The 15,789-nt window shown below is 40.7% G+C and overlaps 1 protein-coding gene across 1 annotated transcript; it reads left to right on the forward strand.

Annotated features, from left to right (window-relative positions):
* The first annotated feature begins 7,276 nt into the window (after positions 1 to 7,276).
* On the forward strand, positions 7,277 to 13,636 carry LOC106576790 (zinc finger protein 518A). Its single transcript, XM_014154198.2, has 3 exons — positions 7,277 to 7,670; positions 8,814 to 11,408; positions 11,622 to 13,636. Exons 2-3 carry the CDS (start codon positions 8,828 to 8,830, stop codon positions 12,380 to 12,382), a joined length of 3,342 nt encoding a protein of 1,113 aa, XP_014009673.1. The 5' UTR covers positions 7,277 to 7,670; positions 8,814 to 8,827; the 3' UTR covers positions 12,383 to 13,636.
* Positions 13,637 to 15,789: the final 2,153 nt, after the last annotated feature.

A 15,789-nucleotide genomic window follows, 5' to 3' on the forward strand; every position in this document is an offset into this window, starting at 1 on the left:
ATTTGAACATCTTGGCCATGTTCTGTTATAATCTCCACCCGGCACAGCCAGAAGAGGACTGGCCACCCCTCATAGCCTGGTTCCTCTCTAGCTTTCTTCCTAGGTTCTGGCCTTTCTAGGGAGTTTTTCCTAGCCACCGTGCTTTTACACCTGCATTGCTTGCTGTTTGGGGTTTTAGGCTGGGTTTCTGTACAGCACTTTGTGACATCAGCTGATGTAAGAGCTTTATAAATACATTTGATTGATTGATTGATTGATTGATTGATTGAATCACATCAGGCCAACACATATTTTTAACATCATCCACATAAATCCCAGCAACATATTTTGTATAACCTCTTATATAGTATTTTAGGCCCAGCTTTTGGAACTTTGGCTTTCCTGGATATAGTCACTATATTGTGATCAATGCATCCAATGGGTACGGACACAGCTTTAGAACAAAGTTCTACAGTATTAGTAAAAATGTGATATACATGTGGATTATCTTGTTCCTGTAGTGCTTGTAAACACCCTGGTAGGTTGATTAATAGCTTAAACCAGATTACAGGCACTGGATACAGTGAGAAGCTTCCTCTTGAGCGGACAGCTTGACGAAAAACAGTCAATATTCAGGTCCCCAAGAAAGTAGACCTCTCTGTTTACATCACATACACTATCAAGTATTTCACATATATTATTTAGATACTGACTGTTAACACTTACTGGCCTATAGCAACACCCCTAAAGAAAAAGCTTTAGATGTGCCAGATGAACCTGCAACCACAACTCTTCAATAACACTCGACATAAGATCTTCTCTAAGCATTACATGGTTCTGAATGTATACAGCAACATCTCCCCCATAAGCATTCCTGTCTCTTCTATAGATGTTACATCCTTGTATGGCTACTGCCGTATCATCAAATGAATTATCTGAGTCTCAGAAATGGCTAATATATGAATGTCATCTGATGTTAGCAAGTTATTGATTTCCTGAACCTTATTTCTAAGGCTACAAATATTAATATGGGCTATTTCCAGCCCTTTCCTGGGTAGCTGATCAGAGATAGACATAATATGGAAAAGAGCAAACAAAGCAAGATAAAAAAAGATACACTCAGCAAGTCCATTAGTCTTAGTTGGTGTGTGTAAGTATATGTGTGTGCTGCGGGGTTGATGCTACGAACCCATAGACTTGGCTCTCTCATCCCTTCCAGGCTTTTGGGAGGGAGGGTGGACAATGCTTACATCCGCTATGACAGGCTCAATGTCCCCACGCGCTCTGGCATCTTTCATGGCAGGGAGTTTCCTCCTCTGGGGCACAGCTTCAGGATAGTCCTCATTGAGGAAGATGTACATTCCTCTCAAGTTCTTGGCTCTTTCCAGAACAGCTACCTTGTCCTTGAACCTCAGGAACTTGACTACTATTGGCCTGGGCATGTTACCCTGGCCGGTGGTGGGTTTTCCAGTCCTGTGGGCACGCTCAACCTCAATCTTCTTCTGGTCCATCTTCAGTTTCTCCGAGATCATTTACCACACTTTCTCCTCAGACTACGCCCAGGTCTCATGTGGAGATTCTGCAGTTCCATCCACAACCATGTTGTTCAACCTTGATTGTCCCTCGAGATAATCTGATTTCTCCATCATTGTTATCATCGATTCACATACAGTACTGATGTCCTCTCAATAACTTACAGGCTGCTGTAATCTTGCCATTCTCCATTTTAAACTCATTGAGCTGACCATGGGAGAACTGCAAACTGTTCTTCAGGTCCTGGACCTCTCTGGTCAGGTCGTCCATTCTTTTATTAGTTGATGTCGACAGTATTTGGACACAACACTTGAAGCTATTTTCTTGTTGTTCTAACAACTGCTTGTAGAACTCTTTTTGTTAATTTAAAAGATCCAGGTTTAAAAGATTTTGGTTTTTGTCATGGCAGCAACATAGGTTACGCTGTTACTCCTCACAGTTCCAGACAGGACAGGTCGCAGGGAATATTGGAAATAACAAAACAGCAGGGATCTAGACAGCCACAAGCCCAGGATTATCCGCGGCCCCAGCAACAACGGCTAACCGCGTTGCAGGCTTCATTCAAGCCCTCAAGAAAACCCTGCTAGCTTGACAGGCAGCTTGATAGGTAACTAGCTAGCAGCAGGGCTAGCTGCTATGCCAAGCAGTTCCTCAGATCCGCCCTTGGTCAGCAGGATCACTGGAAAGATAGTAGGGGTCCCAGCAACTGATACCAACCGCGTCGCGGGATCCAAACTCCAAAAGTAGTTAGTTAGTCACTAAACTTTTTCAAAAGACTTTCAAAACATTCCAAAACAATACACTTTCCAAAACAACAAACCAAGTTCTCCCTCGTTCCACGTTCCGTTGGTATGAGGTTCTTAATGTGGAATGCAGTGTTTGGTTTTCACCAGGCATAATGGGACCTATGTCGTGCAAAAAGATGACTCAAGTTTGCCAAAAAGCACCTGGAAGCACCTGGATGATCATTAAGAGTCTTGGAAAAATGTTCTATGGACAGATGATTCAAAAGTATAAATGAGTCACATTATGCCTGGTAAAAACTAAACACTGCATTCAACAGTAAGAACTTCATACCAGCGGTCAAGCATGGTGGTGGTAGTGTGATGGTTTGGGGATGCTTTGCTGCCTCAGGACCTGGACGACTTGCCTAATAGAAGGAACCATGAATTCTGCTCTGTATCAGAGAATTCTACAGGAGAATGTCAGGCCACCCGTCTGTGAGCTGAAGCAGAAGCGCAGCTGGGTCTTGCAGCAACACAATGATCCAAAGCACACAATCAAGTCTACATGAAAATGTCTAAAAAGCAAAAAAAAATCTAAGCCCAGACCAATTCCCAATTGATATGTTGTGGCAGGACTTGAAACGAGCAGTTCATGCTTGAAAACCCACAAATGTCACGGAGTTACAGCAGTTCTGCATGGAAGAGTGGGACAAAATTCCTCCACAGCGACATGAGAGACTGATCAACTACTGGATGTGTTTGGCTGGAGTAATTGCAGCTTAAAGTGGCACAACCAGTTATTGATTGTAAGGGGACAATTTACTTTTTCACACAGGGGCATTGGGTATTGCATAACTTTGTTTATGAAATAAATGAAATAAGTATGTAATTGTTGTGTTATTTGTTCATTCATGTTCCCTTTATCTAATATTAGGTTTTGGTAGAAGATCTAATAACATTCGGTATCAAAAATATGCAAAAGTATAGAAAATGTGAAAGGGAGCAAATCATTTTTCACAGCACTATACATTCTTCAAATTCATTATTTTACACAATATCTTATTACAGCACTGGCAAACCATGGTTGACCAGTTCCCTGATCAAAATGGCTGACCTTCATATCATTATAAGATGGTTCATGTCCATTCTAGAATTCTAATTCCTAATTCTATGAGTGTGACCTGCAGAGCCAGAAGGATGGGCTGATGTCTGGCCCCCTAGCGACAGCCCCTAGCGACCAACCAGTGGCCAGTGTCATAGATGTGAAGGGCCAATGTATGACCCCCCAGCCTGCTAGGCTCCTGCCGGTGGAGGGACACCTACTGAAGAGTCAGAAAGATTGTGTCTCTGAGAGAGGGCTGTTGATTGACATGTGCAAATGCAATGGTAAGGTGTGAGTGTCAGGGTATTTTCCAACATCTATAAATATCTTTAGTGCTGCCACTTACCTGCACGTAGAGAGCATGTCTAAGGCTGGACACAGTGATTGTCTGGTTCGTTAGTCCCCATTGACTGGTGTTCACCCGTGTTCCCATTATCAAACAGTTGGGAGAAAAAACTGATTTTGAGTGTTTACAGATCAAAGGCTGTAGATCTTCCGAGTGGCAACGGAGTGACAAGAGCATTCATATGTGTACTGATAATTAGGAGTACAAAACTAGGGTATTTGGTGCAGTGTGTGAAATGTTGTTAGAGTCACTGGCAGGGAATTTGTAACATGCAGTGGCTCATGAGATTTAAAGGACGAGTGCACTTCCTGATTTGGTCTCATTTTAGATTTGGTTTATTAAGCAATGCCATGACTGAATTCAAACGTGAGTTGGTTTGGGGGTATGGTTTGATGTGGGTGTCTCTTGTGTGTGTTCGCAGGTGGGAAAAGTTAGCCAAATTATTTCGTCAATAGTCTTTAGCCGGCTCCTGTGCACATGTGGCAAAGTTGGTTCGACTTTGGATAGTCTATCTCTGGGGATAGTTAGGGACCATTAATAAATTACACAATGTAAATGGGACAATATTTTCATGTTGCCCTACTTTTTGTTGTCTCATTATATATATCAATGATGTCGCTCTTGCTGCTGGTCATTCTCTGATTCACCTCTACGCAGACGACACCATTCTGTATACCTCTGGCCCTTCTTTGGACACTATGCTAACAAACCTCCAAATGAGCTTCAATGCCATACAACACTCCTTCCGTGGCCTCCAACTGCTTTTAAGTGCATGCTCTTCAACCGATTGCTGCCTGCACCCGCCCACCTGACTAGCATCACTACTCTGGACGGTTCTGACGTAGAATATGTGGACAACTACAAATACCTAGGTGTCTGGTTAGACTGTAAACTCTCCTTCCAGGTCCACATTAAGCATCTACAATCCAAAATTAAATCTAGAATCGGCTTCCTATTTCGCAACAAAGCCTCCTTCACTCATGCTGCCAAACATACCCTCGTAAAACTGACTATCCCACCGATCCTCGACTTCGGCGATGTTATTTACAAAATAGCCTCCAACACTCTACTCAGCAAACTGGAAGTAGTCTATCACAGTGCCATCTGTTTTGTCACCAAAGCCCCATATACTACCCACCACTGCGACCTGTATGCTCTCATTGGCTGGCCCCGCCTTATCTCAGCTCACTGGTCACCATAGCAACACCCACCCGTAGCACGCGCTCCAGCAGGTATATTTCACTGGTCATCCCCAAAGCCAACTCTTCCTTTAGCCGTCTTTCCTTCCAGTTCTCTGCTGCCAATGACTGGAACAAATTGCAAAAATCACTGAAGCTGGAGTCTTATATCTCCCTCTCTAACTTTAAGAATCAGCTGTCAGAGCAGCTTACCGATCACTGTACCTGTACACAGCCAATCTGTAAATATCACACCCAACTACCTCATCCCCATATTGTTATTTATCCTCTTGCTCTTTTGCACCCCAGTATCTCTACTTGCACACCATCATCTGCACATCTATCACTCCAGTGTTAATGCTAAATTGTTATTATTTAGCCGCAATGGCCTATTTATTGCCTTACCTCCCTACTCTTCTACATTTGCACACACTGTATATTTCTTTCTATTGTTGTATTGACTGTACGTTTGTTTATCCCATGTGTAACTCTGTGCTGTTGTTTTTGTCACACTGCTTTGCTTTATCTTGGCCAGGTCGGAGTTGTAAATTAGAACTTGTTCTCAACTGGCCTACCTGCTTAAATAAAGTTGAAATAAAAAAAATAAAAAAATAAAAATGCTTTCAAATATTTCAGCATTGTTCACACCCTCTTTAGCCTCATCCCCACCCATCTCTTTAAGAGTTCAATGAAATTTTGTCGCTATCAAACCTGCCATCAGCACCCCAGACCTCCTTATAGCAAAAACATATAGATTTTTTTCAATAAATATGCATGTGTTTGTCTGATTTGGACACAGATTATACCAAACAAATGGGCTGCTCAATATGCATCGGTTGGTATATGCCTATTGGTTGTCCGTGTCCGACAGAGGGAGCCAACGCTACAAGTGAAATTAATGGAAGTAATATAAGTACCACAATTGTGCAATTTAGAGATTTTCTGGGGGGGAACCCTTCATGTACTTTCTTGCACCATGTGTTTGAAACAATATATGGAAAGGATTCAAAGGGTGAAAAGACAAGTTAATTTACATTTATTTTGACACTCAATATTATTTTTAGAAAAATACGTATTTCTATGATGTTTTTTAGTCTGTGCCAATTGAGTAAGTCTCACACAAATATGGAGCTGTATTCTACAGCTCTCCATCTTTCTGTAGATATAAAGGTTTACTAGTCTTCATGGCCCTCTCTGTATTGACTTTTATCCGGGCATAGCAAATACAGTATAGGCGAAAAACCGCTACCAGCTGGTCAGCTGAATTAAAAAGAGAGGGACAACAATGTTACAGCCGAAAACCCAGCACAGACTATAAGACTTCTTGAAAACCCACTGAGTCATTTTGGTAACACTTGCACATATAATGCATCATGATGTGGTTATTATGCACTGTAAGACTTGTCTTAGAATGGCTTATTATAATTTCATAATTCTCCTCAGTTTAAAATGTCCTACTTAGAGACAACTTATTATAAACCTTTGGGTATTATAAGACATTATAACTCCTCATACATGTATGTGACAAATAATAAAGCATTACTATAGGATTTAGGTAAAGTATTACCATAATTTCAAGCAGCTAAATGAATGTCTTCACAGATTTCAAAAGAGGACTGTTGAAAATATTTCAATTAGCGCTGTATCCCAAACATGTCTTTAACCCAAATCCCTGATCTTTTATTCCAACACCTTTTCCATTGCCCATAGCAGCAAAGGACATGGGCACGTACCCTCCTGCTTCCTCTATCCAGAAACTCTGGTCTCTCATGTAACTTTATCAGCAGGCTTCTATGGTCTGATTGAGGCACCATCCCACCCCTGACACCAGTGTAGCAAAGTTTAAAGAGGCAATGTGTGACTGCTCCATCAGTTTTTTGAATATTAAAGGCATAATCCCGGCCCATTGATTATTGAAGAATATGATTTATAAATGCCTCATGACTTTAGTTAAACTGTCGTACCCCATCAGAACCTGAAATATAAGCTTATTTTACTCTATTGTCTGTAAACAGTGAAATTGTAAATAAACACTGTATAGCCTCAAAACACAGTTAACACTATATTTTTCATATCCTGCATGATCTGTCCTTGCATCCATAGCTCTATCTATGAATTTGAGAGTGGTTACATTTCTCCAGCCCCCCACAAAAGTGCCCACTTTGTTATTATTTGAAATGCAGATTGCCCCTTTAAGGTGGTCAAAAGGGAATTATGCAATTCCTTGTTTACTTACAAATATATTACCCAAAAAGACTATCACATACAAGTGAACATTTCCCGAGCATTAATGACCTCAAATTGTATTATTATTATTTTAATGGGGGCAATCTCCCAATTTTTTTGCTTGCATAATAATATTTTCACTGACAGCACAAAACACCAGGAAGAGATGGGCCATATCACCCTGTTCATTGAACAGTAGGCTATTTGGAGAGACAAAGGAAGTGTAGCCTAATCTTGTTATGACTCCCTCGAACAGTAATAACACTGGTATAAACTAATGGAGGGCACGTGTCTCAAAGTTAAAGTAAAAAAAAATACTATATCGACTCGCCATATAATAAAACACGCGTGGATAGTCTACTTCGGCCGTATCTCTGTCATGTCGGCTTAAAGCGGGACATGAGCCATTATTCATCCGTTCTGGTACTCAGCTGAAGAGCTTTCCTGTGCGTAATCCCCGGATGAAGCTGTCATGGCTGCCATTCGCTGAGCTGTCAAGTCTACAAAAGAAATGTAAAAACCAACCGAAGTCTCGAATTATACATCGACGTAGTCCAATTGTATCGGAGCTTTACTCTGCGGTAAATATATTTCGGTTCACATACATTGATTATATTAACTTTTTGTCAGGCATTTTTTCTTTCTACTTTCTCACAAGAGCTGTTTATGTATATTTCATTCAAATCAATCAACTGGCATGTCAGCCAGCCGTCCAAAAGCTCATACTTAACAGTACATGTTTTACCAGGCAGTGAGGCAAAGGTGATGATGAGTGATCGTCGAAGCAAAATATGAATTGCTTTAAAACAAATTAACGCGTTTGTTTGTTACATGTTAATGAAGCTTCTTGGTCAAGCCAAACAGCACAACAGAAATGGCTGATAGCTTTGGTCTAATGCAAAGTTAACAGTAACATTCCGTAATAACCTTGCTTTAGCGGCAAACAATCAATTTAGCGTGGAATATTTTCTTCTATTGAGACCCATAGGTAACAGGTGGGCTTGTTTACCTGTTTTAAATGCAAGTTTGGTCGGATTTTGTGAATTGTAGCAAGTCCTCTGGTCAGTCACATTGAGAAACATGCATGGCACATCATTTGAGTAAACAACAGCCTATTGGAGTTATACACTTCCCCTATAGTAAATAGTCCGAAATGGAATTAGGTTACATTGAGTCTGCAACAGGTGGATCAGGTTGATCCATGTAGGTTGTGAGATCATGCACTACACTGTCAATTACTCACACAGGTAGGCTACAGAGCAGTTTTGAATTGAGAATATTGCTTGTTACTAGCCTTATAGTGAAGACTACGGCACTACAGATTGTTCATGTATTGTCTGTGGTAAGAACAAAGGCAAACACAACATAATTCTAGTTGATATAATTGATTACAGATCAGGATAATTTGATGACCATTTCAAACATGCATACTAATATGTTATTTTCTCATGTCTGGTCTCTGTGTAGACTGTAGATTCTGAGAGGACATTTGCATATGATCTTTGATGGTTGTCAGTTTACAGACCAGGAGATTGTTGAGTTTGGTGAAAATGTTTTGTGCTGGGCTATTTAGTCATCTTCTTTAAAAAAAATATGAAGCCAAGTTAAATCAATATTGTTGACTGTATATGTGAACATGTTTTTACAATGTCACAGGTTCATTGTCTATAATGAATTGCTGGCTTGCAAATCAATTGTCGATTGTTTATTTTACATCGTTACAGGGGCCTGAATTGACATGGATCCAGCACATGCTGAATTAGATGTCCCTGCTGAAGGTAATATTAAAGTTGTCGATGATGAGGACAAAAATTGGCACAAACGACTCCGTCTCAGGAAAGCTGCCGTTCAGCCACCAACTATGCAAAGTGAAGATAAGCATGGGCCGAAGAAGATAGAGGACAAGGAGAAAAGCACAGAGCAGAGGTATTTGAAGAAGACACCCCTAAAAACACAAAAGAGTCAACATGTGACAGAGGTTCATGGAAATATACTTAGGTTTAGATGTTTTGAATGCAATGGCAGCACAGAATTCAGCCCTAATGACTTACTGAGGCACTTTCAGGAAACTCACCCAGGAAGCCAACCAATCTTTCCTTGTGACATGTGCAGTTTTATTACACAGGAATTCTCCCACCTTCAAGTTCACCAATTAGGCCACAGAGACACTTTTGTCAGCTGCAACATATGTAATGACAATGTCCAGCTCACTCGCTTGCAGCTCACCACACATTTAAACATGCACCACAACTTGAATGGCCACTACTCTTGCGAGAAGTGCAAGTTCTCCACCAGAGATGTAGGAGCATTTTTGGAGCATATGTATCTACATAACATGGTGCCGCAAGCAGGTGGCATGGCTGATCATTCAAATCCTGTTGACCAAGATTTGCAGAGACATCTCATGGCCAAAACAGCACAATTCCCTTTCAGTTGTCAGTTCTGTGACTATATAGCGCATCGAAAAGATATCATCACAAAGCACATGGCCACCATCCATGGTAAAGCGACTAGCCAAAAAAACAAGCTGAAAATTAAAGAGGTTGGTCCTAAAACAGTAGGTAATTCATCATCAAGACTGAAGCACGTGGTGACAAGGAGTAGAGTGAGGGAAAATAACTGGATGTCACAAGGCTGTCTTTCTCTGTCGGGGGAAGGATTCCTGGATAAATATTGCAGACTGTCAAATCCAGAGAGGGCTTTGGAGGAGACCCAGCAATTTTTAGAGAAGTCTGTGCCTGCTGAAGCTCTTAAGACTGTACTTTCAAATGTACCCAAAGCCATCACTTCCTTTTCAAACTCTGACAACTGCATGATATCCAACCCTGGATTCCCAAACACAGGCAAGGACCTCACTGTCTTCATGCTCAAAAACAAGATGTCAGTTCCTCCGAATGGCACTACTGAAGCAATTGCTTTCAAAATTGTGGAAGGCAAAAAAGATTTTGTTCTCAAGGTTACACCATCAGCAAAGCAAGAGACCTCATTGTCTGTCACTGAGCAGGAATCAGAGAATATTGCTTCTCAAACTAGTGCTGGGGACTCCAATGCAAATGGATGCCAATCAAATTCAAGTATCCCTCCAAAGACCAAGCCACCCAGTTGTCCAGGATCATTCTTGACACCAAGTGATGTTGCCACTATTTCAACCCTAAACGAGTTAGTAAAATATGATCAAACTCAAGAAAATAGAGAGAACCAGGAAACAAGGGTTGGCCAAGTGCACAGAAATGATGCAGAACCCAAAGATGTGAATCACTGTGAAGATACGGCAGAGGAAATCAAAATGTCAAAGTTGCCAAAGGAGAAAAGTAAAAAAGAGCAAAAATCCTTTCCTGAAGCTCTGCACTCTTCCAAGACTATGGGGGACAAAAAAAGGGTGAGAAAGAAAGTGGTCGGCCCTAAAACTGTAGAGAAAAAATCATCACCAACATTAAAGCTCCTCCTGAAGAAGAACCCAGTTAAGGAAATGCAGTGGATGCCACAAGGTCCTCTTCCCCTGTTAGGACGAGGTTTGCTGAATGATTACCACAGACTAGAGGACCCACAGAAAACTTTGGAGAAGACGCAGCAATTTCTTAAAAGAGCACTGTCAGCTGAAAATGGCAAAAAGAAACAGTCCAAATGTCCCAAGACTGACCAGAAACAGAACTCCAAAGTGGTCACTAGGTCGTCAAAGTCAGAGGGGGGCCTTATTCCAAACCCTGGACATTTCAGCCCCAGAGGTAACAACCTTAGTGCCCTCATGGTAAAACATACGATTTTAGTTCCTCCCAGTTGCACTACAGAGGCCATGGGTTTAAAAATGGTGGACAGCAAAAAACATTTGGTTCTTAAGGTTATACCATCAGCAATGCAAGAGACCTCTGACAAAACAAAGGCATCCTTGCATTCCATTGAGACTAAGGAAGACAACACCACATCTAAAACTTGCACTATGAGCCAGAACAGTTTAGTCGTTGTCGATAAAAGCCAGCCAAATTTGAAAATCGCTCCAAGTACCCCAACAAACAGTAGCCTAGAATATAATTTCGAAAATGCAGAGCTTCCAAACACTGATGTCAGTTCTGAAAACACAGAAGGAATGAACAATGGCATGAATTCTCATGTCCTGGATGGCCAAGATTGTCCAAGGGTAGGCTTACCTCATGTATCTAATGGAGCCAAATCAGCTGGAAATTATTTGGGCCAGATGACGGAGGAGAAGTTGGAGGCTGTGAACTATAACCAGCCTGACCAGGAAGGGCTTGGAACTACAGAAGCTCAGGTCATCATGATGTCTCCCTCCCCCATACTCCATTTCCTTACTTCCCCACAAGGTAATCAAAACTATCTTACTGAAATGTATAAAACCTGATTTGTTAAATGTATTTCCAAATATTTACTTCTCATTATCTGTCATGCATGACTCTGTCCATGCCACTCTATGTTTTATTGATAGACAATAAATGAATTCAGCATTCTTGTTGCAGTTTACTTCCCCTTTTTACTGGACTAATTGTACTTTGTTCTCGTGTTGAATATTTCAACAGGTATAACAAACTTGTCAGAGAATCCGGTCGACACTCCAAACATTTGTTTTCAGGATGTTCCTCCCAATACCACGCTAAGAGTTGTAGGACAGCAGGAGGGCTTTGACAGGATTTGCCTCTCACCACAGAGAAATGAACAGACAGTTAAAGGAAAGAGGCAGAGTGAGCCGTCTACAGAAGACTCTCCTGAGCCCCTCTCAAAAGCCTTCAAGAAAGTTGTGGGAGAAGAAGAGGCCTCACCAGCAGCCGCGCATCACTGGGAGCCAGGCCCTAGAGATGTGGAGAGGACCCTGAAGCTGTTGCCATTAAGTCCCACTCAACTCATTACACGTCCAAGAGGAGACCAGCCTGTTGTAGTGCTAAATCACCCAGACACAGACATTCCCGAGGTCACAAATATAATGGAAACAGTCCACAGGTACAATGGAGAGGTCCAAAAAGTAGTGCTGTCTCGAAAAACATTGAAGGCCCTTGCAGCCATGAGTTGTGATATGTTTAGGGCAAATGCCCCGGCGATTGAACGTGTGCGCCCTGAGAGCAGAGTGAAAGAGAGATTCATCTTGAAAATGAAGCTGAAAAAGTTGAGCAGAAAGAAGTACAAAGTGGTGAACGCAATCCCGCGCAGCACTGAGCCTTTATTAAGATTTAGCTGCTGGTTTTGTGGCCGAGTCTTCAGTGATCAGGAGGTCTGGATTGGTCATGGCCAGCGCCATCTGATGGAATCTACTAGAGAGTGGGGGAAGCTGGAAAGTGAAAAGTGAAAAGTCATAAATATCACCTACACTGGATACAAAGTTGAGAAAGGTGCTCCTGTACAAAAGCAATGGACAGAAAATATGCTAGATGGAAATTATCTTAATTTATTAGAGAAATATGTTGTTAATAAGGACTTAATAAGTGTCCAAAATCAATATAACTTAATGTGAGTTCTTCCAAAGTACAGGCCTCTAATAATAGGGCTCTAGTCATTTTTACATTTTCCGTTGCTCAAATTGAAGTATTTCATTTGAAACCCACTTATGTTTCAGTGCTATCATTGTTTTAGATTGGATGCAATCTATTTGTTGTTTCAGTTATGTCTAGCCAAGATGCAAAGCTATTTAAGCTGACCAAAGTACACTGTCATTTGGCATTTTTCACAGAACACTGTAATAAGGACATAAATTAGGCACATTCAGAAGCTCTAAACATGAAAATGTAATGTTATACGGGTATGCATAGTGTGTGTGCTAAGATGATTCATTTGGGAGGGGATGGCAGGTTTCCTTTGTTACTAGGCTATACCAACATTGTTTAAAAAGCTATTTTATGTTCATTTCTGATTTGCAGATGTACACTTGTTTTCTTTTTTTTCTGTGATTGGCCATAAAAAAGAGTGAATGTGTTTGTTTTGTTTGTATGCATGTAGTACTTACCAAAAATATGAATGGTTTCAAATCTAGTAATTTTGTTAACTTAGTCTGAGCTAGTAGCAGGAGTAGTCCAAAGAATATACCTTTTTGTAATTTGTATAATATTGTATAGGATGGATGACTGATGGCATTTGTGCATATAATTGAAATTATAATCTGTTTTTTAATTGCACTATGAACAGACAGTGAATATTTCTTTCCATTACTTCACTTTATGAATCTTATGACAGTCTTGATATGCATGTTCTTGCATGTATCCTTATGTTCTGATGATCTCACAGTATCCATGGCAAGGGATACTTTTACAGTAGTTAGTCAGCCCAGGACCATTGGTCAAGGCCCAAATCACAAATACACGTAGCATCTTTCTGAGCATACCCTTTCTTCTAGTCACCCATCATTTATTTCTTCAGATCAACAGAAAAGAACTGGTTTGTAGTAGTATTGAGAAGTCGGAGAAATAAGTACAATTCTGACCTGGAAAACATTTGTTTTTCACCAAGTGCCTGACCTTCTCTGTTCCACGATGAATATGTATTTATCTTGACACACACCTGGTAGAGTTATGTGTTGAACAGATCAATAAATACGAATAGTTTGAAATATATGTGTGATTATTGAACATATACAGGTGTAGGATCTTAGTTTTTCTCGATTGATAAGACACTTTTAATTAAACTGGGCTCCACTTGATCTCCATCAACCTAATGAGCACAACAGTGTTATTTGGTGTAAAACTGTAAGTCATTTCTCATTGCTTTCACACACAAATGCAGCCTTCCCTGTAGCTCAGTTGGTAGAGCGTGGTGTTTGCCACGCCAGGGTTGTGGGTTCGATTCCCACGAGGGGCCAGCACAGACAAAAAAAAAATGTATGAAATGTATGCATTCACTACTGTAAGTCGCTCTGGATAAGAGCGTCTGCTAAATGACTAAAATGTAATGTAAATGCAAAGCAGTAAACACAACTCTTTACAAAATACTCTAAATTCAGTTGAGTAAATTATGACAAACAAAATTAAACATTTGGTCACAGCTGATACAAATTACATGAATGTGGACCTGTGTGCAAAACTTATTTGCTAAATTGTTCAATCAGCAATCAATCCTTATGACTAAAATAGTCCACCTGTTAGAAATAATTTATTGGGACGTTGTGCAACGATTCATTGATATAACTCTTCATTAGATGACAAGTTGTATGTTTTGATGTACAGTTGAAGTCGGAAGTTTACACCTTAGCCAAATACATTTAAACTCAGTTTTTCACAATTCCTAACATTTAATCGTAGTAAAAATTCCCTGTCTTAGGTCAGATAGGATCACCACTTTATTTTAAGAATGTGAAATGTCAGAATAATAGTAGAGAGAATGATTTATTTCAGCTTTTTTGTCTGTCATCACATTCCCAGTGGGTCAGAAGTTTACATACACTCAATTAGTATTTGGTAGCATTGCCTTTAAATTGTTTAACTTGGGGCAAATGTTTCAGGTAGCCTTCCACAAGCTTACCACAATAAGTTGGGTGAATTTTGGCCCATTCCTCCTGACAGAGCTGGTGTTACTGAGTCAGGTTTGTAGGCCTCCTTGCTCGCACATTCTTTTTCAGTTCAGTTCTGCCCACAATTGTCTATAGGCTTGAGCTCAGGGCTTTGTGATGGCCACTCCAATACGTTGACTTTGTTGTCCTTAAGCCATTTTGCCACAACTTTGGAAGTATGCTTGGGGGTCATTGTCCATTTGGAAGACCCATTTGTAACCAAGCTTTAACTTCCTGACTGATGTCTTGCGATGTTACTTCAATATATCTACATAATTTTCCTACCTCATGATGCAATCTATTTTGTGAAGTGCACCAGTCCCTCCTGCAGCAAAGCACCCCCACAACATGATGCTGTCACCCCCACGCTTCACGGTTGGGATGGTGTTCTTCGGCTTGCAAGCCTCCCCCTTTTTCCTCCAAACGTAACGATGGTCATTATGGCTAAACAGTTCTTTTTTTGTTTCATCAGACCAGAGGACATTTCTCCAAAAAGTATGATCTTTGTCCCTATGTGCAGTTGCAAACCGTAGTCTGGCTTTTTTATGGTGGTTTTGGACCAGTGGCTTCTTCCTTTCTGAGCGGCCTTTCAGGTTATGTCGATATAGGACTCGTTTTACAGTGGATATAGATACTTTTGTACCTGTTTCCTCCAGCATCTTTACAAGGTCCTTTGCTGTTGTTCTGGGATTGATTTGCACTTTTCGCACCAAAGTACGTTGATCTCTAGGAGACAGAACGCGTCTCCTTCCTGAGCGGTATGTCGCCTGCGTGGTCCCATGGTGTTTATACTTGCGTACTATTGTTTGTACAGATGAACATGGTACCTTCAGGCGTTTGGATATTGCTCCCAAGGATGAACCAGACTTGTGGAGGTCTACAATTTTTTTTCTGAAGTCTTGGCTGATTTCTTTTGATTTTCCCATGATGTCAAGCAAAGAGGCACTGAGTTTGAAGGTAGGCCTTTAAATACATCCACAAGTACACCTCCAATTGACTCAAATTATGTTAGTTAGCCTATCAGAAGCTTCTAAAGCCATGACATAATTTTCTGGAATTTTCCAAGCTGTTTAAAGGCACAGTCAACTTAGTTGGAATCTTCTGATAATTGTGATACAGTGAATTATAAGTGAAATAATCTGTCTAAACAATTGTTGGAAAAATGACTTGTGTCATGCACAAAGTAGATGTCCTAACCGACTTGCCAAAACTCTAGT

The sequence above is a fragment of the Salmo salar genome, chromosome ssa18 (assembly GCF_905237065.1).
Source record: "Salmo salar chromosome ssa18, Ssal_v3.1, whole genome shotgun sequence".
Classification (NCBI taxonomy): domain Eukaryota; kingdom Metazoa; phylum Chordata; class Actinopteri; order Salmoniformes; family Salmonidae; genus Salmo; species Salmo salar.

Coding starts and splice junctions, on each gene's coding strand:
- LOC106576790 (XM_014154198.2), top strand. CDS start 8,828: ATGGATCCAGCACATGCTGAATTAGATGTCCCTGCTGAAGGTAATATT. Junction 11,409..11,621: donor TTTCCTTACTTCCCCACAAG/GTAATCAAAACT, acceptor ATATTTCAACAG/GTATAACAAACTTGTCAGAG.